At 40.5% G+C, this 27343-nt stretch overlaps 3 protein-coding genes across 3 annotated transcripts; all 3 read right to left on the minus strand.

The window, feature by feature from the left end:
- Nucleotides 1-1939: 1939 nt before the first annotated feature.
- Nucleotides 1940-6201, minus strand: LOC137796136 (acidic mammalian chitinase-like). Its single transcript, XM_068593847.1, has 12 exons — nucleotides 6162-6201; nucleotides 6001-6047; nucleotides 5257-5283; nucleotides 4950-5154; nucleotides 4501-4557; nucleotides 3870-4035; nucleotides 3641-3765; nucleotides 3426-3549; nucleotides 3154-3336; nucleotides 2916-3032; nucleotides 2694-2826; nucleotides 1940-2207 (listed from the first exon to the last, which is right to left on the minus strand). Exons 2-12 carry the CDS (start codon nucleotides 6023-6025, stop codon nucleotides 1948-1950), a joined length of 1422 nt encoding a protein of 473 aa, XP_068449948.1. The 5' UTR covers nucleotides 6026-6047; nucleotides 6162-6201; the 3' UTR covers nucleotides 1940-1947.
- Nucleotides 6202-11135: 4934 nt separating this feature from the next.
- On the minus strand, nucleotides 11136-16064 carry LOC137796125 (chitotriosidase-1-like). The gene is made up of 12 exons (XM_068593817.1): nucleotides 15656-16064; nucleotides 15028-15090; nucleotides 14901-14927; nucleotides 14561-14765; nucleotides 14307-14363; nucleotides 13976-14141; nucleotides 13757-13881; nucleotides 13526-13649; nucleotides 12103-12285; nucleotides 11891-12007; nucleotides 11643-11775; nucleotides 11136-11527 (listed from the first exon to the last, which is right to left on the minus strand). Exons 2-12 carry the CDS (start codon nucleotides 15050-15052, stop codon nucleotides 11202-11204), a joined length of 1488 nt encoding a protein of 495 aa, XP_068449918.1. The 5' UTR covers nucleotides 15053-15090; nucleotides 15656-16064; the 3' UTR covers nucleotides 11136-11201.
- Nucleotides 16065-19529: 3465 nt separating this feature from the next.
- Nucleotides 19530-25972, minus strand: chia.1 (chitinase, acidic.1). The gene is made up of 11 exons (XM_068593444.1): nucleotides 25954-25972; nucleotides 24178-24207; nucleotides 23864-24068; nucleotides 23248-23304; nucleotides 22963-23128; nucleotides 22351-22475; nucleotides 21815-21938; nucleotides 21119-21301; nucleotides 20437-20553; nucleotides 20157-20283; nucleotides 19530-19738 (listed from the first exon to the last, which is right to left on the minus strand). Exons 1-11 carry the CDS (start codon nucleotides 25970-25972, stop codon nucleotides 19530-19532), a joined length of 1362 nt encoding a protein of 453 aa, XP_068449545.1.
- Between the last annotated feature and the right edge of the window lie 1371 nt (nucleotides 25973-27343).

The raw sequence follows: 27343 nt of genomic DNA on the forward strand, positions 1-27343 counted from the left end.
AATAAAGAATTGCCCATGTGTTCCTGTAGCTCCATAAATACAATGAATCATCATCATATCACCCATTACGTTTTCACCGGCCTCAGCAAGGCATTGTTTTCACGGAGTGTGGCAGCCGTGACGCCGATCCTCCTGCGTCATGCCCGCACACACATCACAATGCCCACCACACGGGACGAGGTCCGCCAGGTCCACCGTGGATCTCATGCCATGGCTGTGATCCCCCGGGTGATTGGTGTCGTAAATGGCACCCGCACACACGCACACACGCACCTGTGTGTGGGGACCACAGGGTGTTGTGTGTGATTTATGCGCTGATAAAGTGGTGGGTGATCGATTAACCTGGCATGGATTGATTTAGTTTCAGCAACACGGCGGTGGACAGCTCCCACTAAGAGCGTCTTAGGAAGCTTCTTTGGCGAGATCTTAAGAAGGCAGTTAAGAATGCGTGTGGGAAACGCTCCTATCTTAGTGCTCCTTCTTAGCCAAAACCTTCTTACGAGCCTTCTTAAGTCCTTAAGAACGATTGAATTTAGGAAACGCGGCCATTGTGATCATGATTTAAAGGACAAATTTGCCTTGCCCCTGAACATTGTGCAATATAATGTCAATCAGCGCTCGCTTTTAAAGCGAGGAAATCTCCAGGCAGCTAAACAGTGGGCTGATATCTGGGTTTTTGACCTTTATGTTTCTGGTTTTTTGGAGAAAGACCTTAAAATAGGGTTTATCATCAAAAAATCTTCACCAATGATTAAACCCAGATAAATATTGTCATTATGTATGCGTTAATAAGCTATCATTTTACTGGACTGGGCAGTATGTGACCCCTTAATTAAAATAAGTTTGACACCCCTGGTTTAGGCTTTAAGTCATTTCATCAGATTGGTTAATCCACTTTATAGATTAGTCACCAAGATTTGTGAAACATGTTGAAGTGAGATGTTATGTTCACAGTGCAATGTATCGGAAAATCTTCATTGAATCTAAAACACATTCCACATTAATGTAATGCTTCTCTATTCTTTTAAGATTAGTCGAGAAATAACGATCTCTAAATAAAGCTTTGTGTCTGGTGTCATACCCAATTTTACCTGCCTACATTTATTTGGCTCATTTTGTTTGGTAGCTTGTTAATTCAGCCTTTTATGCTACACTGGATACAGAAAAGGATCTGAATTGAAATGTTGGTTGCCAGCGAGAGTGCGTCTTATGTCTTTACGCCACTCCGGAGAAGGACAATCTACATAGCTTACTAGCCAGCCATCCGACTCCCAGGAGTATCCACCACCATAATAACAAACAACATTCGCATTTTCTTTTGTACTGGTCAAATAAACCTGAAAAACAGTTCAGAGGCTGCGCTCATATTTTATTTCATGCCATTTCTATTCGCTATATAGATGGGAAAATGGTTTTACATAATGTAAGTGATTTGGTAACGAGTTGTCAAATCATCTAGAGTTGGAGTGTGGCCTTCTATGCCCTTTGCGATTAATGATTGCTTCATGACTATCTAAAGTCCAACTTTGTGAGACAACAAGTGAGATGATGACATGATTTTTTTTGTTGCTATTAGTCAACCTCCATCCTCAAAGCTGACTCAATAATATGGCACTGCTAGTCATATTTACTTATTCCTATTAATTAACTAATTGTGAATTTGATAATGTGTTTATTCCTACCCAGCTGTTTATATTAATATGACACTATTGTGTGTGCTGGAAACATGATACGCAACTATATGTATCACATAATGTGTGATACATATATTGAAATGACAAGCCAGTATTAAACAATGTGTACCAAAGTACTTCAATGCTTTTATTTGCAATTTGCAATGGATGTTACATATTTGACCAAAAAAAAACTGACAGAACATAGATGAGAACTTTAACATTGGATTTAGCAGTTGAGTTTGGCATCAGCTGTAATCCACATTGTCTCCGCTCAGGGCCAAACGCAGCACTTGCAGCTGTCACCAAAGATGGATCCAGGTCCGCATCTGTTCAAGTGGGTGATGCCACCAGCACACATGTAGAAGCTGTTCTTGTCTTCGGGGTGGGGGTACAGGGCGTCGGGTTTGCCGTTGCAGAAGCCAGGTCCTGGGGCGTGGGTGGTGACAGTGGTGGCGGTGGTTGGACGGGCGGTGGTGCTAGCACCAGGTTTGGGGGTGGTGGGGGCGGAGGTAGGGGGCAGTGGGGGCAGTTCTGAATGGTACAAAAGAGAGGAAGGGGTTTGAAGCAAAGAAATACATTTTCTCTAACTCAACTATGATTTAAATGACTAATCCAGATAGCACTGTATATTACTTTATTACTCCAATAAATGACAGAGAGGGTGGCTCTTTCTCAAGCCTTACAGTAAGAAGTGGTTTTACAAGCAAAGTACCTGTTTGAACATGCATGTTTATCTTTTTTATATGGCAAATGACTGTAAAATGTCCCTTTGATAACCACTCATTACAGGCCCATAATATAGAATATATTGGTAACAAAAATACCTGATGCAGATTTAAATAAGACAAACTATTCGAATCAACTCGTTGGGAATGTTTACTATGAGAGCCAAAGATAATAGTAGGGGTAATAATTATTAATCAGTCGACCACTAAAGACGTCAAACATTATTATCTGTCTTGACCATAGTCCAATACCTTTAAAGGAAACTTCTGCTTGAAAATGCTTTGGACTTACCAATATTAAGAAGTTTGCGGAGATGATTCAGCAGAGGATGGTTCCCCTCGTTGCAGAATCGTCCTGCAAAATCATCCAAATCGAGTGCCCACACAAAGGCACCACCAAACTTCTGCTCCTGCAGGTAGCGAACCTATTGGGGGCAAACAGAAAAATGAACTTGTGTAAATACTTTGGATTTGTTATGAACATGTTACATTCTACAGCTGATATGCCACCTACCTTGGTCTCATAGCTTTCCTTGGTGTCAAATCCCACCCACTCATTGTTCTTGGAGGCATAGGGAACCATCTGGTCCTCAATCCACTGAAGAGTGGTGCCCTTCATGAATCCACAGATCTAGACCAGAGAAATCATGAGGATTGTGTAGCTTTACATTTATTTTGTCTTTCAAGCTCGCCATTAAATGCCACTGTAACGGATATACTGAACACCATATTAAGCCTCATCTAAACTATACCTCATAGTAGGCCCAGAATCCAGCTTCACGTGTGAACGGTCCGGCTGCTGCAGGACCGCTAGCTGGGGCTCCAATGCCAGTGCTTGCTGATGTCAGGCGGAAGGTACGACCATAAGTAGCAAATCCCATGTTGAGCTTCTCCAGTGGCGTGCCTTTGTCTCTCCAGTACCTCATGGCATAGTCCTACAAAGTTTGATGGAAGAGGTGAAATAAAATTATGGGCTAGGTACCCTTAAGTATATATTCATCTCCAGTACCCAATGTCAACTTACGGTGTTGAAGTAGATGAGATCACCATGGTCCTCAGATCCACGGAACAGTGGGCTGTTGTGTCCAGTGAACTTCTCCCAAGTTCCATGAAAGTCGTAGGTCATCACATTGATGAATTCCAGTTCCCTGGAGATCGGGGGAAAAAGGACATTTTCAACTCATACAACTTTGTAGAACAGTTTACTCTCTTCAGATGCATCAATGAAAGCACACTCACTTTGCAATCTCAGCAATCTCATATCCAGCATCAATGGTTCCCTTTCCAGCAGACACTGCAGCAGTTACCACGAGCTGAGTATTGCGGGTGGACTTGGCCTCAGCTGCGTATGCAGCAACAAGCTCCTGCAAATAAAGACCAAAGAGTGAGTAAGAAAGAAGTCAATATGATCTAAACCATACAACAGTAGCAGTGAATTACAGCAAGAAACTCAAGCAGGAGTACCCACCCTGCAGAGCAGAGTGAACTTCTGTTTGTCCTCTGGGGGACTTCCGCGAGATCCAGGGTACTCCCAGTCCAGATCCAGACCATCAAATCCATGAGTCCTCAGGAATTTGATGGTTGACTGGATGAATTTCTGACGGTTGGCTGCAGAGGACACCATGATGCTGAACCTGTGAGGAAGACAATGTTATGTTTTCACACTTGGTTCAAAAACCTTTTTGTTATAGTTGACCAACAGCGTTTGGCCATTGGCAGATTTATATTGGAAATTGCATTAAATGGAAAGAAGTTTTAAGTAGAAGCGTTAAAGTTAGAAGACCACACTATTTGGCTGTCTATTTGCAAGTGACTTATTGCTGGATGTCAAAGCTAGCATCCACTAAATCTTCATTCAGAAAAGTTACCAAAAAACCCCCATCTATATATGTCATGTAGTGTTAAAGTGCTTTGAGTGGTCGGATGACTAGAAAAGCACTCTCCAAGTACAGGTCCATTTACCAAAAAAAAACCTAAATCTATACTAGTATATTTAGACTATATCTCAGCACCATTTTGGGACAGTTAACACGTCATTGAACTTCCAGGATGTTTCAAGAATGTCTTGGTTACTGCATGTGATTTGAAATGTTACTCACTGTGCTGAACCAAAGTTCCATCCACCAACAGCCAGAAGAGTCCTCAGATGAGGATTTCTGGAAACACAGAGGATAGGTCATTCCCACCACACTTTCTCCAAGTGTGTCATTCAGACTCAAGTAGTGTATTTACATTTTACAGTAGGGAACATATCTATACTTGAATGCTTTTTAAGCAAAGTCACAATTTCAGCAAGCATTACCCTGCCCCTTGTGTAAGGCACTGAGCCTCTGCTAGTTAGTGTTGGAAGACAAACGTATTCACGCTTTATCAGTTACTGTTTCACTGTTATATTCAGACTTCTCATTGAACTGTCTCTGTTTATTTTAACACACACACACTTGGCATGTTTCCTGATAGCGATGAGACTGGGGAATGTGTAGCTTTCTGTCTGAAAGAATGTGCCTCTTAAATGTGCTAGCTTAGCCATTTAACTATTGTTACTTACTTGGTCTTGAGGGCATTGAAAGACTTGTAGAGGACGTCATCATTCCACTCATAGGTAATCAGCTCGTTGTTACTGTTGATGATGGAGAAGGCGTAGATCAGGGTGGTGCACAGGAAGGGGTCCACATCTTGAGGCATGTACTTCCCCAAACCAGGTCTGTACTGGGACCAGTTGGTGAAGTAACACACCATCTGGGTGGCAGATCCTGTGATGGAGTAAAGGAACAATAAGGAAGTATTGAGTCCAGTGATTTCAAATGAAAATCCAGATCAAATGTTGCCAAGTTTTAAAAAGTATTACAACTTACCCAGCTGGCATATCACCAAACATAGGCCTAAAGAATATAGAAAAGAAACAGATTTTTAAAAAAAGCACCAACCAAAACATTAATCAAAGGTCCAGTGTGTTGGATCTGGTGGCATGTAGCTGTAAGGTTGCAGATCTCAACCAATAAGAACCTTCTCCTATGTGCCACGTGCATAGAGGAACTACAGAAATCACATGAAAACGTGAATGATCCTCCCTAAAGCCAGTGCTTGGTTTGTCCTTTCTGAGCTACTGTAGGAAGATGGTAGCCAGCTCTGGGAAGATGACTTGCGCATTTTGTAGATTCAATGGGCTCAATTTAAGGTAATAAAAAGACAACATTTGTCACTTTAGTGGATTCTGCACAAAGGGAAACACACATATTGCTATAATGTTTAATTTCAGCCTATATATCCTCCTTAATGCTACACACTGTTCATTTAAGTCAAATCAGTTGAAGAAGAAATTTGCCTCATTAGGCTTTGCAATCTGTACATCATACAAAACACTCACTCCTTGGGGCCCTTAATTTAAGATAAAAACCCTTTAACAGGGAAAAAGTGAGAGAAACAGGAAGTGAAACAGGCAGGATCCCTCTCCCCGGACGGACAGATAGATAATAGACGCTGTGTGTACAGAATAGACCACCATAGTAGAATTACAATATGGGCAACCAGGATGACAACGTTCTAGATAGTATAGTCTGTTAGTGGAGAGTAATGGAGCACCAAATGTAAATAATTACCTGCTAGAATTGTAAGTCTGGTCATCGTGAATTCACTTTTCACAACACTAGTAGACACAAAGTGAAACAGGGTCAATGATGGAAACAACAGCAGAAATAAACCATTCACAAGATGATCACAAGTAAAAATGAAAACTTAGAGGAATTGATTGTAAACTCACCTTGGGACAAGACCAGAGACCCAAATAACCGCAGCAAAGTTTGACCTTTTATACAGTCGATTGTGCACAGAGAAAGGAGGAGGTGTAGCAGCCTTTGATACATTGGGGTAATAAATGTTGTGGTTATTAGAACAGGTTCTGATAAGATCCTGCAAAGTCTGAACCATAGGATGTGTAGACAATAATTTACCGAGTGCCACACGTGGTTCACAGCATGCATTCAACGCATGAACTGGTTATAAATATAGCCGGAAATAGATGCAAAAATTTCATCTCATCTGATCATAGTCCTGATATTTTAGGTTCGATCAGGGGTCGGCATATTGAAAGAGCCATATTGGACCAAAAAAACAAAAAAAATCTTTCTGGAGCCGCAAAATATTGAAAGCCTTATGTAAGCTTTATAATGAAGGCAACACATGCTGTAAGTGTCTATATTAGCCCACTATTAAAATGACTAAGTAGGCTACGAATACATAATGAGCATTCTTGGTTAAATACTTTTTTTTCCCTGCAGCGCATCCTGGAGCAACCCTGTCTCCTACAAATTACGTTCCCCGAGAATACGCATCTTCAATTACCTTGACTAGAAACGTACTTTCTCCCTGATGACGTCTGTCTTTCACGTATTACAAATACGTTTATTATACGTCTGTGATTGACGTACTAAAATACTTGTTTTAGTATACTTATTGCTTATACACGTATCTTAGTTTCATTGTTTATTACAAATACGTTTATAATCGTGTATTAGTGTCATTTTTTTCTTGCTTTCCCGCTGAATTTAAGCATGTTTGAATTTCTGAACTCTGCAAAGGAAAAGAGAAGGGGCGGTTTGAGGCCGGTAATGGGGCCGGTCTGAAGACCGCTTTGCCGCCGATGTGAGGCTGATAATGGGGCCGAAGGTGCCGTTAACGGCCCGCGTCGCACTGGGGTCCGGGACGGTAACAGCCCCCATCGCGCCGGGTCTTCTCTAAGTCGGGTTGTTTGTGAACGCAGCCCAAAGGGGGTGATAAACTCCATCTAGCGCAGTGAACCACTGCAGTGAACTCAACAGACACTCGGATCATCTTCTCAATAAGCTAACATGCAGGCAATCCTTCCGCATTAGCAATGAAAGCAAATGATTCGGTCCAAGAACGGTTGAATCCTCTGTTCTCCTCAGCTAACTTCTCTTTTTTAATTGTCACTGTAACTTGACAGGAAGTTAAAACATCACTTTCAAATAAATTAATTCATTACCTTCAGTCAAGTGATAATTCACATTTTATCATAAAAAATACATTATATTACTTGTAAAACCCAGACATTTGCTGGATCGAGTTAAACATTATTAAAATAAAATACCTTCGTAAAACCAGTAATATGATGACTTTGGGCTACATGGTTGTCATAGATTTACACATGTGGACTAGTGAATAATATGCACAGCAAGCGTAAAGTGCATGTATTTCTTGTCTGGTAGCTGATAAATTGTCACATTGTTAAATGAAACTGGCAAGAGGAAGGGAAAACATCCAAAAGAAATCACTATGTGGCACTTACTATGTTTTCACGGACTTTCCAATCATAATAATAAAAATAAATAAATAATTTAATGAATTGATATAGACTTTGGTTCCTGAATGAACAGCTTTGATTACTTTATCTCTGTCCTTTGTTGGACACTGCTAACGACCGTTGCCCATCAAGATTTTAAACAGCTGGCAGCTTGTTTTTCCACATTCACTTGGAGATAAGTGTGGAGCATTCTGGGACACGGTGGTGCGACAGTCACAAAAAAGAGAATGAATATCAAACACACTGAAGGTGTAATCTTGGAACCCCAATGATATTAAGTATACGACGATGGCAGCTGGTGACAAACTAGTCATATCTCTAATGATTGTAAAATGATGAATTCAAATAGAGAAAATGTATGTATGACAAATGAAACAATAAAACAAAAGAGGTATTTTGTTGTTTTAGTTTACATACTGATTAATCTACAAATTTTACTAAATTACTGTACTGCATTAACACAATTGCCATTGCCCATAGCACCCTGCCTTATCTGAGGTTGCAGATTGTAAGCAACTGAAACGTCTCCTGCGGTCACAGCGTGTAAAGAATTACAATGGCTGTAGTAAAAATGTCAAAACTTGTAAACGTGAACGGTCCAATCTAGAGCCAGTGTTTGGTCCGTTCTAGGCTACTGTAGAAACTTAAATAAATAGATATAAATATTTATATATACTTATTTTCAGAATTCTTAAAGAATATTATGTTCCATTTCTGCAAATCCCACTTAATGCTACAAACTATAAGGGACAATTATCTAGAAACCAAAACCGAGAAACTGCAGTTATTTTGGAACTTCCAGATTGGCTTTATTTTTCAAACACATATTTGTTGCATTGTACACATCTTCTGTACTGAGGTGAGTGTTCCATAGACGATAAGGGCAGATGCAAAGAGAAATTGCTGCTAAATAGACAAAACGTTATCGCCATGACATTCCATTCCATTCCATGTCATTTAGCTCACGCTTTTATCCAAAGTGACTTACAATAAGTGCATTCAACAAGAATCAAGACAGTACAATTTCTTCAATAAAGTCAAGCTACAAAGGGCTATCAGTAAGAGCCATCTAAGTGCTGCCAAAGTGCTGCTACTACCGTCTTTATTCAAGGTGTAGTCGAAAGAGATGAGTTTTTAGTTTGCGGCGCAAGATGTAGACACTTTCTGCCGTCCTGGTGTCAATGGGGAGCTCATTCCACCATCGAGGAGCCAGGACAGCAACCAGTCCAGACTTTGTTGAGTGTTTAGTTTGCAGCAACGGAGCGACAAGCTGATTGGCAGAAGCTGAGCGGAGCGGACGAGCTGGTGTGTATGATTTTACCGTGTCCTGGATGTAGGTCGGACCCGATCTGTCCGTAGCACTGTACGCAAGTGCCAATGTTTTGAAGCAAATGCGGGCGGCCACCGGTAGCGGAGTAGTGTGAGGGAATTTCGTGAGGTTGAAGATTAGTCGAGCTGCTGCGTTCTGTAGGAGCCGTGAAGGTCGAATGGCGTTAGCAGGTAGAGCGGCCAGGAGGGATTTACAGTAGTCAAGGTGGGAAATGATCAGAGCGTGGACCAGAACCTGTTCTTGTGACTGATCCTTATTATTGGATACAGCATATGAAAAGGTATATGTCAACCATTTCACTGCAAATTTTCCCCAATGGATTGCAGTTAGTCTTCTGAACCAGAGAGCACCAAGCGCTGTGGCAGAAATCTGCAGACCTGGTGGGTCAACTGCATGCCCTCTGAATGGGTATGTAGCTGTTGTATGCAATTATTGTAACCATTGTCTATCTTTCCATTCATCTTCAACTGCATGCAGCTTCCAACTTTTTCCTTTTCCAACTTATGTAATATGTTATGTTGGGGGGGCATCATGTACCGATGTGAGGGTCCTGGGACAGAGGATGTTGTCTGTGTACAGATAGTAAAACGCACTCTTAGGTGAATGTGATTTTGGGCTATACGAAATAAACTGAATTGAACTTCTCGCAACCTTAACAGTAAATCTATTACAGCAAAGCATTAATGAGGCAGATTTTTTAAGGCAGATTTTGAGTAATTTCAATGCCCAGAAACCAGTTGGGATTTCTATTTGGGTATGTCCATAATGATCTTCTTTCTATAGCCAACTAAAAAACAGTAATGACCTAATGTGTTTTTATTGCTCCTGACTTCTCGTACCAAGTGCCAAAGGGCATGCGTGATAAAGTGGAGTAAAGCCAAATATGAGGCAACGCAGTCTGACAGGCGTTCATTCGAGCTGTACTCTCGAAATAACAAACTCTGAATGCAAAGGTCCTCAGGCAGAAATAAAAGCGATGCTGAATACAGTTGTGAAAATTTCCCACTATGACTGATATTGCGCTCGTATACAGATATGTCAAACATTAACAGCTAATGTATGACATATTTCTATAACAGCACAATATCAAATGGTGCAGCATTGTGCCATTGATCTTATAGGCTAATCATAAGCCTACATGCTCATTGGCTGAATTCTGGACCATTTGTTATTGGTGAATGATTTTTTCGAGTTTTGTAGCCATGCGAGTCCATGCCATCTCTTCTCTGTAAAGGTGGAATTGTGCGGAGATGTGAATTTATGGTTTAAAAGTATCCATTAAATATGAGTGCTTCATTTGAACCTGTCTTTATGAGCTTACGCTTTGTGGAAGGCAAAGTGTAGGGTGTATTTCCAAATTGATCAACCCTACAAAATCCTAAATTCCAATTTATATGAAAGTGAAACATTGATCAAAGTACTGATTTGTTTGTTCATGATCAGTGTACCTTTAATATTATTAATATTCTGTAACACAAAACCCATCATCTGATAACTTCAGTTGCTAAGTGCTAACACCTGGATGCTTGTGACTTTGCTTGCACAGCTCACTACACTACCTGTGACTTCAGCAACCTTAAAGCATCATAAGATACACCTGTGTTGTACTTACCTGTGTTAGTCAAAGTTGACTGTGTGAGCTTTCTGCTTTTACCAGAATAATCAATTGGTTGGAGGGAAACATGTCAGTCTAGAATGAATGAAGCAGAGACTTTATGAGTTTCACCAGGTGGGAAAATAAACATTCTATGCCAACACAATGCAGACCACCTTACCATTTTTCAAATGAGACGTCTTTGCTGCCGTGCAATTCCAAACCAGAAGGGAATTTGAACTTGTACTCCATTTGTACTCCATTTGAATGGCAATGATGTTGACTTGTATAATCTTCAACATTTATACGATTGGTTGAATTCTTCATATACAACTGACAGAAATGGGTAGGGTTAGCTTAAGAACTTATGTTTGGGAATTAACTATTTGCCAAACAAATATTTGATCTGTCATGTTTCTTTTATTCTGATGCATCATACTCTAAACATTACAATGTAGCATTTTATAGTCAAAAGCACAAGATGCTCAGATCTTATCCCAGAGGCCCTCAGCAGTATCCAGATATAAGTCAGTGACAGTCTTACACCAGGTAACACTTAGGGCCACGCACAGCACTTGCAGACATCATTAAATATGGTACCAGCTCCACACATCCTCAAAAAGGTTCGGCCTCCTACACACATGTAGAAGCTGACTTTGTCAGTGGGGTGGGGGTACATGCCGTCGACCTTGTCATGGCAGAAGCCACGTCCTGGGATCGGGATGGTAGTCTTGGTGGATGGAGCAATGGTGGTTCCACTGGGTTTAGAGGTTGCTGTGGAGGTTGATGCCGCAGTGGTAAAAGCCGGTTTGGAGGTTGTGGCTGATGCTGTGGTAGTAACACTAGGTTTCCTGGTTGTGGTTGCTGGAAGTGGAGGCATCTCTGTGACAAGTGAAAAGCACAGAAAGACAACATTAAACCAAAAGGTACATTTTGTTAGAATATGGCATGTATAAATGGGACCAAAAACCTGCCAAGACCATTAATCTTGTCTTACCAGAATTAAGGAGTTTGCGCAGATGGTACAGCAGAGGATGGCTTCCCTGTCCACAGAACTCTCCTTTAAAGTCATCTAGATCCAAGGCCCACACAAAGGCACCGCCATATTTCATATCATTCATGTACTGGACCTGAGGATTAAACAAGGAGACAAGTCAGACAAAAGATAATGAAAAATTAATCTTGAATTCAACCCTGCACACGAACCCTGAATATATAATCCCTCAGTATTGATGTGATAGCTACCTTGATCTCATAGCTCTCCTTGTTGTCGAATCCCACCCACTCGTTGTTCTGGCTGGCAAAAGGAACTTTCTGGTCATCAATCCACTGAATGGTGGTACCCTTCAGGAAGGTGCAAATCTGAAAGACCGGAATAAATGAATGCTCTTGGATTGTGCAATCGGTTTATACATTCCACTTATTTAAGTAGGCATTTTATTTAATTCATACTCTACCTCATAGTAGGACCAGAATCCAGCTTCACGTGTGAATGGGCCAGCTGATGCAGCACCGCTAGCTGGGGCTCCAACGCCAGTGCTTGATGATGTTAGACGAAAGGTACGACCATGAACAGCAAATCCCATAATCAGCTTCTCCACTGGAGTGCCGTTGTCTCTCCAGTATTTCATGGCAAAGTCCTAAAAAGGAAAGGATGAATGATCTGGATTTGTTGATGCGTGCAGGAGCAACTCATTGCTTTTCCTGAATCAAAAAGGTATTCTATGCACTTGTTGTTGCACTTCCATGAAGTTGGGGACTTGTGAGAGATAAAGCAGCCAGGCTTGTGATAGCTTTCTAGTCCCCTTTAAGTGTCCCGGCTAAACAATCCAATATTCCCCATAATCCAACTAACTGCATTATCCCCGTAGAAACTGGAAATGCCTAAATCTTGGGTTTAGAAAAGCTATGAAAGCATTCTGGCTTGTATACTGCAAACATACTATTGAATGCAGGAGGTCATCCAACTATTTTTTACTCACTATTTATTACATTTATTTTTTTAATTTAATTTAGCTGACGCTTTTCTCCAAAGCCCGAAAAACGTTCGGGCCCCACCGCCCCAACAACATTGGAACTAAATGGTCCAACTTTTTGAGACTCCATCCGTGCTTTTTTAATGAATAGATTAATGAAAATGTAAATCCCTTTCAAGTAAACCAGATTGCTCCATCTGACAAAAACTAATAACATGTGAAATCACTTTGTTAAAACAATGCTAATAAAGTTATATATGTGCAAAAAATAACTAATATTTGGTTAAAAAGATTACTAAGAAAGCCGGTTGGATCTCTGTTTTCTCCAAAAAGTGAAGCCCCAGTGCTTCACAGCAGCACAAAGCTTGTTAATTACTAAGGATGGTAAAATGCAGAGAATAATTCCCCCACTGTGGGATTAATAAAGGATTCTTTTAATATATATATATATATATATATATATATATATATTATATATATATATATATATATATATATATATATATATATATATATATATATATATATATATATATATAAGAATCCCCATCTCCCCTCGCGCCCCACCTGTAATACCTCCGCGCCCCACTAGAGGGTCGCGCCCCACAGTTTAAGAACCACTGCACTAATGGCATCATTATGGCATTTTCTGGGTAATCGTTACAGACTTATGAAATATGTAACTTTTCCGCCATATAGTTGCCGTTCCGGAAAAATTAAAATAAATCTGCTGTGATCTGTAATTAGTTGTTCCCCGTCACTTCTATGCAGGGACGGTCTCACGCTGAAAAGTAAGCAATGGGGAACGCTTGTGCACCGATATGGAATCAAACCTTCCGCACTTCGACATTGACAACAATGGATTGGATGTCACAAGTAATCTGAAATGTGAATGGCCCCTTACAACGTTGAAGTAGATGAGGTCACCACTGTCATGTGAGCCGCGGTACAGTGGACTGTTGTGTCCAGTGAATCGCTCCCAAGCCCCATGGAAGTCATAGGTCATCACATTGATGAAGTCCAGATGCCTGGAATGCATATGAAATACCGATTAAAACTATGGCTTATGAGCCAGCCTATCATCAAACATATGTATTGATTTAATATAAGAGCATTTTCAATAACGCTGCAGTACTTGGCAATCTCAGCAATCTCATATCCAGCATCGATAGTTCCCTTCCCAGCAGACACTGCAGCAGTTACCAAGAGCTGGACTTGGCCGGTGGCCTTGGCTTCAGCTGCGTAGGCTTCGGCAAGTTCCTGCAAGTTAAGACAAGGAATGACTTTTGAAAATATATTGTTAACAATGCAACGTATGAATATGTTCCGTACTGCTCAAGAGTTCATGACCCACCCTGCAGAGCAGACTGAACCTCATCTTGTCAATTGCAGGACTTCCACGAGATCCAGGGAACTCCCAGTCCAGATCCAGACCATCAAATCCATGAGTCCTCAGGAATTTGATGGAGGACTGGATGAACGTCTGACGGTTGGCTGGTGTGGACACCATGATGGAGAACCTGATGAAATTTGTTTAACTCTGAATCGGACTTAAACTGAAATGCACCAAAGCTTTTGATCATGTGTTTGACATTCCTTACGCTTCTATTTGTGTCTAAATCTATGCCTTGTTTAGGATATTTTTAAAGAAGTGCACATTTGATAGACAAAGTAGAAACACTTACTGAGTTGAGCCAAAGTTCCATCCACCAACAGCCAGTAAGGTCGTCAGACTGGGGTTCCTTTAAAACACGGCATGATTTGTTTAATGCAGAATAATTAAGTTGACAAAGGCCTGTTTTTCATACTCAGTGTTTGTATGTATAACTATACATAAAATGGGATTTTGAAATTTCACATTTTAATTCATACACATGAAGATTTAGGCACAAGCTTCACTGGGGAGAATATTTAATAACACGGAAAGACAAGTTCTTACGTGCTCTTCAGGCCGTTGAAGCTCTTGTACAGGGTCTCGTCATTCCATTCATAGGTAATCAACTCGTTGTTGGTGTTGATGATGGAGAAAGCATAAATCAGATGGGTGCACAGGAAGGGATCCACATTTTCGGGTGTGTATTTCCCAGTCCCAGGTCTGTACTGGGACCAGTTGGTGAAGTAGCACACCATCTTGGAGGCAGTTGCTGAATATCAGTGAAAGCAAATCAGAAGTCAATATTGCACATAAGCTCTATTATTTGTATTGACACTTTAAGTCAGTGTCAATACAAACTTCAAAGTGTATCACAATGTCATAATGTGTACTAAATGTAACTTACCCAGCTGGCACATCGCCAGGCACAAGCCTATAAATAGGCACAAATTTGAGAATAAATTGCATGCAATAAGTTGAATGTATCATGTGATCAAAATATAGAAATGAAGCACTGAGGAATGCTGCTTTACCTGCTAGAAGAGTGAACTTCGTCATCTTGGTTTTCAAAGCTCAAGACTTAAACTTATTTTTTTCTAGAATAAATAAACACAAGGAAAACACAAAGACACATTAAATGAATATAATATGATTGCATATTCTTTGAAAATGTACAAAATGTACAACTTGACTGTAACGAGTATTAAGCATATTGTATAAGTTGGTGCACAATAACTCCACTAATGTGAACTATCATAGTTTATTTTTAATGTTTATGCTTGAGTCAAACATTATATAGTCAACTATATATTAGTTACCCCAAAAAATGTCCCACATGAATGCAACTAATTTCACGTTGTTTCAGGAATTCATAATAGCAGCAATGACATAAATTGCACCTGTACCATGTTCTTAAAAAAATAACTTAACAAAGAAATGTCTCTAGATTAATATGCTGGATTGAGCTTCGCCGTGCTCTTTCCCTGTGAGCCCCATGTTGCAGGTGGAACTATGTCTGGAGGATTCCAATCCAGCCCTAAAAACAACTGCAGCACTATTCTCAAGCTTACAGGAAGCACTGTGTATCCTATTGTCTAATAACTGACTCATACTAAACAACAACGCAATATCTACACAGCTGAATTACAAGTGCAAGCTTACCTGAGGACCTCAGAAGGAAGTTAAAGCATGCAGGGTTTCAATCTTCTTATATACATGAGGAGGATACCGGTGCCCCTCACATACCATGAAAGGGAGGTGGGAAATAATGGCATGTTCTTTATGTACAGAAGGGGATAAGATAAGTGAAAGGCCTGAACCGACATATGGTGATAAGCTTTGGTATGTGGCGGAGACAGCTTGAAAAACAACCTATTTTTTTTCCAAGATATGACTCAATTTAGGTCATGACAAAAACGCTTTCACCTGGAATATTCAAAAATAAGTGTATTTCTAGTGTGTTCCTGTCCTCTCCTGAACACTGTTAAGCTGTGTTTTTATGTTTTGGTCTTTGTCAGCAGGTGTTACCACAGGAACACAGCTCAGCAACGTCCTTGAGCTGTCAAAGAGCCGATGCAGGGGTTTATGAGCATTAGTAGAGACTGCGACTGGAACATATATGTTATACATTAAAACATAACAATGTGAGGCTGGGCTGGCATCAGGTCATGTCCGAGGGACTGCCCTTCCAGAAATGATAGAGGCTTTGAAGGCCAGACTGTTAAAGAGGCAATTAGTAGGAAATGAGCACATTTTTTAATGCATTTTTTAAGCAAAACAAAACAATTCTGCTTCCTGCTGCCACTGGAAACAATGAAAGTGAATGAAAATAGTCAAGTTGGAAGTTTGTAATACCAAAACAACAATCTGAAGAAAACCTTGAGCCGAGGGAAGAGCAGTTATGAGATAATCATCATGATGAGTGACTCTTTTTTGAAAAAGTAACTTAGCCCATTGTTTATAGTGCAGCTTTAAATAAATCTTCATCCATTTCCATCAACTTATCCAGGGCGGGGTCACGGTGGCAGCAGGCCCGGCAGGCTGACCCAGGCTTCCCTCTCACCCACAACATTCACATTCTGGGGGACCCTGACAGCCCAGGTCTCTAGCTTTGGGCTTTACTGTCTGACATGAGATGGAGTTCGATCATCTCATCTCACGTGAAATGAATAAGTTATAAGCTGCTTTGCAGCTGCGGCTGCAAATAACTAACTGACCACTGGCCACTCCTCTCCTTCTACTAAAGGCCATTTATGGAAACTGAACTGCCCCAGGACATGCAGATCATCTGAATAATGACACTGGCTTTCCCTAAACACTCAATGCAAATCACTCCATCGTACACAATGTTGCTGTGTGACATCTGAACTACTTCATCTCCCTTGGTAGTAAAAAGAACGTTGAACACAACCATCAAGAAGACTAGTTATCAATGATTATTACTACATGTCTGATAAGAGCACAAATAAATGATTAATGTTTCTATCGATAACATTGTTATGTAACTGGGTCAACAGTGTTGTCTATTTCGCATGGTGTTGAACCATGACCAGCTAAAAGTCCGCAGAGGTTCATTTAGGAGAGCAGATATTTTACTTCTGACGCAGTCTCTGTCCCATAAACACTTATCTAACCTGCAGCTGTGTAAAACTGCTCCATGTTGACGTTTTCCTTTTAATGTTTGAAAGTCAGACGCTACTTACTACTTAACATTGTGCAACACAGATTGTGAAGAGTGCTACATCACAAAATATTATGATTATTATTATTGTTAAATGCTCGTGGTCAAGACCAAAATTCATGGTTTTATTTTCACTACCAACTTCAATCCTCTTTTAGATTAGGCGACTATTTTTCCACAGGAATGCTTGTCTTGCTATCAAATGTTCAAACAGCTTGCCACAGGAGGCGGGTGTGGCACGTGGCAACCTGTCTTCCATCCTTTGGTTCAATGCTGTGGATCTCAGGATGAAGATTCACCAACAGTCACAGGACACGAAGCATTGCCTTCCAAGAACAGAGTTACAATCTTAAAAACTATCCTGATAGTGCATTTACTTCAGCCTGTGGGGTTGGGTTTTGATGGTGATATGATAAGTCTAACCCACGGACACTATGTAAATGATTTTATATCCCTGCTAGTTGAGCAACATTCTTGAAAAACGATTCTCACTTTCTAACTATTAACACAGTTTTTTTTCCCTTGACATGAAAGATACAGCACGTTTATGTTATTAGACAAAACAAGTAGTCTACATGACACAGCCCTGCAAAATAAACCTGTAAAATATACACATTTTCTATGACAATATTTTTCTTATATATATGCTTTTGCTGTTTTTACAGCAGCTCAAATGAAGACAGTGGAGAAAGGGACGACGTCAAATGTGGACATTAAAGAATACGAGACACAGAGGACAGTTACACCATCTAGTGACAGGATGTGGTTACCTGCGTGATACATGCGTTTGACAGCTCAACCCTGACAGGATAGAAGTCACAAACGCAGTATGGAGTCGTGTGTCACCGCATCTAAATATGTTCAAATGTGTAAAACAAATGTATTCAAATGTTTCAATGTCAAATAGATATCATTTCTGAATGTGAAAAGAGATGAGCGCGTACAAATAATTGCAGAAATAGTTTCTATTCTGTGAGTGCATGAAGAAGATGAAGAAGAAAAGGTTTGCACATCTATCTGTTTATGGAGTCGAGTAAAAATCAGTAAAAGAGATTTTGACCCTATTGACGCTTCTTCCTAAAAAGCCAACGAGGATGCTCAGATTAATATATCATTAGACGACCACGTCCCGGAGCCGGGGACGCGAGCCTCGTCTGCTGTGAGCCTGGTTGCAACGAATACCAGTTTCCTGTTTGTTGCTGCAGGTTATCACCCATGCATATTTCTGCATTTTTCAAGATGCATGCAAGTTGTACCACATCCACAAATAAATAATCCTAGCACGTTTGCCAAGCCTGTAAGCGTAGATTGATGTCTGTAATGTTACACTTAACTATTGTTTTTCTTCATAAAGTTTGGCTGGATGGAAATATAGTGGAGATTTTGCGTATTTTGATGTAACGACTTAGTTTTTGTTTTCAGTATCCAAAAAAGACACAGGTGTAGAGTGTGTGAGGGCGACACAGTTCCATGAAGTAAGAACATGGAGTAAGACCATAATATATATATATATATATATATATATATATATATATATATATATATACATATATATATATATATATATATACATATATACATATATACATATATATATATACATATATATATATATATATATGTATATATATATATATATATACATATATATATATATATATATGTATATATATATATACACATATATACATATATACACATATACACATATATATATATATATATATATATATATTTAATATATACTATTTTATGCTCCGATATTTTTATGGAATTATATATTATTATTTTAATGACGTTTTAAAAACATGTACAAGATCATTTTTATGGCACATTATAGTACTTACTTTTAACTCCATACCATTTCATTTTTTGTAATCAGATTTCCTTTGCCACATTGTTTTATAATTTTCTATGGCTTACTATATTATAAGAACATGTATGACATACTTGTGGCAGTCTTTATTATGTCTTATATGCAAAACTGTTTGATTGATTCCTCAACGCAGCCCCTCACAAAGATGGATTCATGGTTTTTCAGACAGTACAGACACTTTATTAATAATCCACTCATTGTTAGATTGTCTACGAAGACACATGTAGAAGAATATGATACAGTTGCGTGTGTAATTAATTAATTAATAATAGAGTGGACACAAATCATGGATTTGTAACTTTCACTTCAAACTGCAAATGAAGGCATAATGAAGCAGAATAAGATTTATTGAATCAGCAGTTCAAATTTCAAAGAAAGAAAGCAGTGAGGCAGCTGCAAGGAGCCATCTTCTCTTCCTGCTTCCTGTTGTAGCCGAGCGCTACGAGGTTGGACATTCATGGGCGAGTTCAGTCTGTGGCTCAGGGCCAGTTGCAGCACTTGCAGGAGTCAAAGTAGATGAGGCCGGGCTGGCAGCGGTGCAGGTACGTGTTTCCCAAGAAGCACTGGAAGTAGGTGCTCTTGTCAGTGGGGTTCTCATACAGGCCATCGAGGCGGCCGCTGCAGAAGTCTTTGATGGGGTCCCGGGTGGTGGTGGGGGCTGGGGTGGTGGTGGGTGGTGGGGCGAAGCCTGCACATTCACACGCGGGGAAAAAGAATGCCACGATTGAAATTCACAGACAACTGTAAGCTCTTCGGACAACTGAAAAGTGCACCAAAACTAAAAGGTTCCTGAGATCGCTGTTGATTGATGGATCGATAGATTACGCCGTCAATTCAAATGAGTTATGAATGAATTAAAGAATGCCTGCGAAGCGTTTAACTAAAAAACTATGAAAAGGTACTTGTTTTTTTTTTTTAAATAAGGTGTAGTCTGTAAAAAAATCTGTGAAGTACTTGAGAATTCAAGTCTCATGACTTCAAACGTGCTCTGGGCTCAGTATGGACTATTAGGAATTACTATTGCAAACAACAACATCCTTTCACGTGTAAAAGACATCACAGTGAGCCGAGACGGCCTTGTACGCTCGTTGAGCTGCAGTATGTACCCATTGACATCCTGAGGTGCTTGATGAGAGGATAAGCTCCATCTGAGCAGAAGTTTCCACCAAAGTCATCCATGTCCAGAGTCCACACATGGGCACCTCCCAGGTTGTTGGCAGTCATCCACTGGACCTAAAGGATGAGCACATCATTGACAAAGAGGATCAAACAGCTACATCAAGTAGACCTCCACCAACTTCACAAGAATATTTGATCACAGGTTACGTGAGTGGTATTTTGCATGGTGTCATTATAACTGCAAGTAAGAGTGAGGCTCTTGGTTACCTTGGAAGAATAGCTGCGCTTGTCATCATAACCAACCCAGGAGCTTCCATAGGTGGCGAAAGGTACCTCCTGTTCAGGGATCCATTCTGAAGAAGTACTGGAGCTGAAGTCACAGACCTGGTAAGACAGAAACATCAACAGAGTGAGCTCAGACATGAACACGGGGCTTTGGGATGGAGATACTCTTAGTTTACCAACTTTACTGATAAAAACACCTAAAGGGATGTGCTTATGATCGCGTGGCATCTAGCGGTGTGGTTGCATATTGCAACCAACTGAATATAAATCTGCTCTCCACTCCCTTTCAAAGACCGCGATAACGTACAACGCCGCGGTAACGCCGTGGTATCTTTCAGGACTTTGCCTCACTCAGAGGCCATCCACTACTTTAGCAGCAACAAAACAAGCGTGTAGAGAACCACACAATGGCCTTCAGGTTATCTAAAACGTGAAAGGCTCTCTCGAGGCTTCCTCCGAACACGTCCCCTGAAATGCTTCCGAATTTAAAGAAGAATCTGCATTCATTTTTTATTCCTAATATTGGATTTGTTTCGCTTCTCAGTTGTTGAGCACCATTTTTTTCTTGATCAAATGTAGATGACCGTAAGTCACATGGATGTTGAGTCAGGTAGCAGCCGTAACCACAATACTTATCGTGTTCTGAATGTAGGCCGTGCAGTACCTCATAGTAGGACCAGAAGCCGGCAGTGCGAGTGTAGGGTCCGGCATCAGCCGGACCGTTAGACGGTGCTCCTAGGCCAGTAGCACCGCTGGTAAGGCGGTAGGTTCGTCCGTAGGTGGGGAAACCCAGCAGGATCTTCTCGGCTGGTGCTCCCAGAGCCAGCCAGTGGGTGATGGAAGAGTTCTAACGAAAAGGAGATATACAGCGCGGCATAAAACTCAGTTTCATGGACATTGGAGCAGATGCCTCCCTGTAATGTAAAATGTGTGTTAGCATTGTGGATCCAACTGGGAATAAAGTCTGTATTTTTCAGCTCATAGTACAGGTTTAAAGGTCAAGCAGCAAAAAAAAAATGTAGATTTTTACTCAATACTTTGTGGGGACCAAACAGGAGCCAAAAGGGGAGGGGTTAACACGCTGGATAGAAACCTGACTCTAAATGAATGCTTATGTTATTGTATGTCGTTTTGATAACATCATCTATATTCAATATCATTTTCAGGGTCATTGTCACAGATTTTTTGTGAGACCCCCTGCCAGTGGTAAAAATATGTAAAAGCTTTCTGAAAACCATATTTAGAATATTGCTAAATACCATTCTGATGAGCCTGCTAAATTACATTTTGGACAATTTAAGAACAAATACATTTGTTTCAAAGAGTGTATGACTTTTGTGTGTCTTTGTGTGCGTCTTACAATGTTCTGATGAATTTGTGAGCCGGAGTCCAGAGTGCTGCGGTACAGTGGGCTGTTGTGTCCTGTAGATGTCTCCCAGTGTCCATGGTAGTCATAGGTCATGACGTTGATGAAGTCCAGGGACCTGTTGATTTGAAAAGGTAAATGTTTAGCTCAGCGGTAGGAGACATGTAACAGTTGGTGAAGGAGAAATTCATTTGGTAGATTTTAGCGAAGTTGCAGTGAGTTTACAGCCAATAGCTAGTTATTTAGCTTAGCCCAAAGACTGGAAGAACCATCCAGTCTCGCGCTGTGCAAAGGTATATCGAACTGTTTCAAAAATGTTTTTTAATGGAACAAATACGCGAATAATTGGCACCAGACTCTGTGTGTGAAATAGAATATCCCCATCCGGATTTTCCATATTTCTGCATCCCATTTTTGCATCTCACAGGTGAGAAAGCGGCTTTAATGTTCCACACCTTTCCCCCCCGAACTAAAGATATCTTACTCTTCTGAGCATAAACATACACTGAGTCCATTGAAATCAAACTCACGATGCGATCTTATTGACCTCGTAGGCTCTGTCGATGGTGGGACGGAAAGAGGCCACGTTAGCCGACAGCAGCAGCGGAGTCTTCCTGGTGTCCTTGGCGTCATCCTCAAAGGCCTTTGAAATTTCCTGTAGAGTCAACCAAAACAGCTCAGGTCCTCCACATCTGATTGTTTCTGTCCATCTCTCCCTACAACACCACAGGTTTTAATGGAGACTTGGAAGAATGATACATCCCTGAGTGTGTCATCTATTTTGTTTTAAAAGCTCCTCCCTTGGTATCAAAAGCTACACCTAAGTGGCTTCATATTGTTGAATAAAAAAGGAACATTATACTTACTAGGAAGAACAAATTGATTAATTTATTACCAATTAGCAGTTTTTTTTTTACTTGTACCATGTAGCCATGATATGATGATACATCTTCTATTAGTGTATTGTACAACCAGATTGAGAGACTGAAAGCACCAGAATGCACCATTTTCTGTAGGTTTGCCTCTAATGCCATCAAATCTTTTCATAAATACTATAATCACATGAAGGCCCAACACTGATGACCTTAAACAGACTGAAGTGCACCTATTGAAAGTCTTAAACTACTGAGATCCATGCTCACCGTGACCAGCAGGGTGAACCTCTCCTTGTCGTCCATTGGGCTGCCGTTGTGTCCAGGATACTCCCAGGCCAAGTTCAGCCCGTCAAACTTATGGGTGCGGAGGTAGCTGATGGCCGACTTGATGAAGGATGCGCGGCCCTCTGGCTTGGCAACCACGGCGATGAACCTGGTGGGATGTATAAAAAAAAAGATCTCCATTCAATCGACCTCCATCGTTGTGATACAGTGGCAGAGGGAGCTGCCTGACCTCTGACCGTTGTGTGAAAAAGATATGGAGGAACTCACGGGCTGATTCCATTGACTGTCCCTCCGACAGACAGCAGAGTCTTTAGATCAGGATTACTGAGCGCAGATAGAGAGAGAGAGACAAACAACATCTTCACAGTCAATACATTACACAAAGAGTTTGGTTAAACTGATACTGATGGCATTAATACTTCTGGCCTGGCTGTCCACATATTACATTCCTGCTTATAGTTTATTTTGCATACACCATATCTCATTTGCCTGTACTTAATATGTCCGACACGCCTTTTGAATAACTCAGATTAACAAACTGAAGCCTTCCATAAAGCCCAAGTCTGTGCTTAAGCGACTTAAAGTGCTCCTATGGCCAGATACAGATCTCTGAAACTCCTTCGAGGTCTTTTTTTGGTCTCTCTGAATAATTCAATTCAATTCAATTGATTTAGTCTAGTCAAAAATCACACATTCTCAATGATCCTCAGAGGGCTATACAATACACATATGACATTCTCTGTCCCGGGACCTCCCCCAAAAAACGTTAAAACAGGATTTCAGGCTGAAAACGGTTCCGTCTAAAACTCGGGAGACCACTGGGAACCTGAATGGAGGTCTTGTTTTGGCTGGACAAACGGATATTCAGGACACGTTGACTCACACATTCTTAAGGTTGTTGAGCCTGATGAACTGCTGCTCATCGTTCCACTCGATGGGGCTGATCTGGTTGAAGCTGTTGATGGTGGTCAGAGCGTAGATGACGTGTGTGCACAGGAAGGGGTCAATGTTGTCCGCGGTGAATTTGGCAATGCTGGGCCTGTACTGGGCCCAGTTGGTCATGTGGCACACCAGTTTATTGGATGAGGCTGAGGAACGACAGTGGGATTACCAGCAATGAAGCTTAACTGTGTTTGTTCTGACACTTTGATCGTAGTGATGAGAAAAAGAGTCGATGCCTCACTAACTAATGCTTACCGATGTGCAAAACGAGCAGAACGCCCAGTGCTGCGAATCGAAAAAACAGAAGAGAGATGTGAGACTTTGGTATTATAGCCATGTGATGTATAGAACATACATGTCCCAGGATGGACACATAGAATGAACAGGGACCTGGTGTGCAAAACAACAACTACTACAATTAAACTACAACAACTACAATTAACGTCGCTGCAAGAAAACAACCCTAATACATTCACCTCGTCATTTAAACCTTAAGACCGACATAGATTATGTATTGTCTACTTTATACGGGACAGGGGATGTATAGGGGGAGAAATAAGTGAATCATGAAGATTAATTTGATAGATGCAACTTTGGTTTGGCGCCTATTTAAGTGTTAGAACATTATGGTGTGAGTAGATGAGGCAATTCCCGTGCTCTATCATGTTTTAGAAGTTGTTGCAGTAATATTTGGGTTGACACCATTTGCTACACATATTTGGTGCTAAATGTGACTATTTTTGTCCACTAGAGAATTGATTAAAAATTCCCCCAAAGCCCTCTATAATACCACTTTAAGACACCAAGAAACCCCCTCATTGTAGCTTGGAAAGCCGCACATCCTCATAATGTGCTGGGTCTGTAGTTTGTGGTTGGTCACAACAGGTCACTTTGTCAGTAAATTCTCAATAGAATGAAAAGCTACAATGAGGACTGACGTCATTGGATCCACAAGAGTCAAAATCAATCTTGGCAATCCAAAGAATGTTTAGGGACCCCAGTATGCAGATATGTGTAAACACAATTTTAGAAAAATACACCTGTACTGCATGCAACACACACATTTTTCTTCTCAACTTGCATGTGATAACCATAAAGTGGGCGTGTCTGAAAAATAGAGACTCATGGGAACCATAGAACCCATTTCCATTCTCAGATCTTCAGGTTAGAGGTCAAAGGAACCTTTGAATATGGGCGTGCTAGTTATTTAGCGCCCAAGCTAGCATGGCATGCTACCAGTGGATTCATTAGGTGGAGGAGTTTGATACCAGTATCTTCACTAGCTTAGCGACTAGTTTGATACCAGTATGTTTACTAGCTTAGCGACTAGTTTGATACCAGTATCTTCACTAGCTTAGCGACTAGTTTGATACCAGTATGTTTACTAGCTTAGCGACTAGTTTGATACCAGTATCTTCACTAGCTTAGCGACTAGTTTGATACCAGTATGTTTACTAGCTTAGCGACTTAGAGGCTACAGCCTCTTCAAAACAGTATTGTTGGAGGTAATAACATGCGATTAGTTCAATGTATTAGTGCATGAAAGGGCAAATAAATAATTAGAGCAACATTAGAGGACATGACTTGATTAGATATGAGTTATGTGACATAATAACACACTATCACAAAGTGGACCCATAATGGACACAATTTAAATTATTAAAACATCAGAATAATAAGATTAATAATGGTTGAACAACAAAATCTTATGCAACAATTAGCACAGTTCTAAATGCTAGAAACGGTCAGAATAACTTATGTTATGGAAGTTATGACAGAATGAAAAAAACAAATCACAAAAACAAGCGAGTGAATTAAAGAGAAGAGGTCTACGTCTCTCTCCTGGAGTTTTTGAAAGATGTAAACTAAATCTGTAAAAAGTTATTGGCATCTTTGTATATGTGTGTGTGTGTGTGTGTGTGTGTGTGTGTGTGTGTGTGTGTGTGTGTGTGTGTGTGTGTGTGTGTGAGAGTGTTTTTGTGTGTGCATAACCGGGAAATGGAACACATGAAATGAGTAAATGGTATTCACCTGTGAGGAGTTTCCCCATTGTGCTGTCTGAAGATCCGACCAATTTTCAGTGAACTTCTGAATGATCATAAAACATTCACTTCAGATGATGACAAAAACAGATGGAAAACCAAAGCAGATATCATTTGCCAAGTGCTGAAAAAACAACAACGTTAATTTTGTCTTCGCTCATTTTCTTTCAACATTTCCTGGGTATGTAATAAAACAGCTATTTCTAAGACATCGCTTTCGTCGAATGCATTTTGTTCGACATGTGGCACTATTCACTGTTTTATCTGCAAAACAATTGAATGATTATTAAACAAAACTATTCCATAATGAGTAAATAATGAGTTATTAGTTGTAGGCTGACAGCCATTAATAATAGCTGTACAATATCAGCAATATTCCCCTTGTTACACATGAAGCAACCGGCAGCTAAATGCTAGTTATATACAACACAAATGCAAACATGGCGATGATCTCATTACCTTTCTTCAAGAGGAAGCGAAGCAGAGTCTCCGGCTTGGTGGCGTCGGTCAGATTTATATTTTACTCATTAATGACTAATAGCTGGTAGCAAAGTGCAGCTGATAAGGGCCGATGGTGGTGGGAGTCTGGCTGACGTGCACAATAACTCCACTTACTGTAATACCGGGCGAAGCAAGTTGGTTATTAAACATTCTGGGAAATGAGCTATCAGGTCAATTTCTACGTCACAGCTGATAGAGCTGAATGTACATCAGAGTTATCTGGCTTTTGTTCAGTGTTTGGGCGGAGGTAACCCCACCATGTGGACAGGATTTGTGGGATACGTTGTGCAATCCATGCACAGTAGAAGTTTAGTTTTAAACTGAATTATTGCTGAGAAAAAAAAGCTCTTGGGCGGTGCTAAGCACGGGTTGTTGCCATTGCAAAAAAGAAAGCGGTAAATGTACAGTGTATGCGAGAATGTCTGATTAGTTAACTTATTTCTCTGAAAATCAGTAATTTCACGCGACGTATTTTCTTGGTAAACTCTCTGGTGTCTTAGAGGTTCATTGACCATACAAGAAATGTCATGGAGTAGAGAGACTTCACCCAGAGAACCAAGTTTACAATGCAACCAGACACATGCGGTAAACCCGCATTCCCTCTACTGTCCATCAGGGGGCGACTCCTCTGGTTGTATAGAAGTCTATGAGAAAATTGCTTGACTTTTTTTTTAACATGAGTTTATGGTCTCAAATTGTAGTTTAAAGTCTTCTTCAGTATGACATGATTTTCATTTAGTAAATGATGGTCCATTTAGAGTCGAGTAGAGCATGAAGCAGAAGATGCTATAGGGCGGGCTACCCATGCACGGGATAGTAAATAATTAATATAACATCGACTACTCTGTGTCTGATTGTCTACTAACTGTTACCTCCAC

The sequence above is a fragment of the Clinocottus analis genome, unplaced genomic scaffold (genome assembly GCF_023055335.1).
Source record: "Clinocottus analis isolate CAN_PGR_092001 unplaced genomic scaffold, fCliAna1.0.p SCAF_3, whole genome shotgun sequence".
Taxonomy (NCBI): Eukaryota; Metazoa; Chordata; class Actinopteri; order Perciformes; family Cottidae; genus Clinocottus; species Clinocottus analis.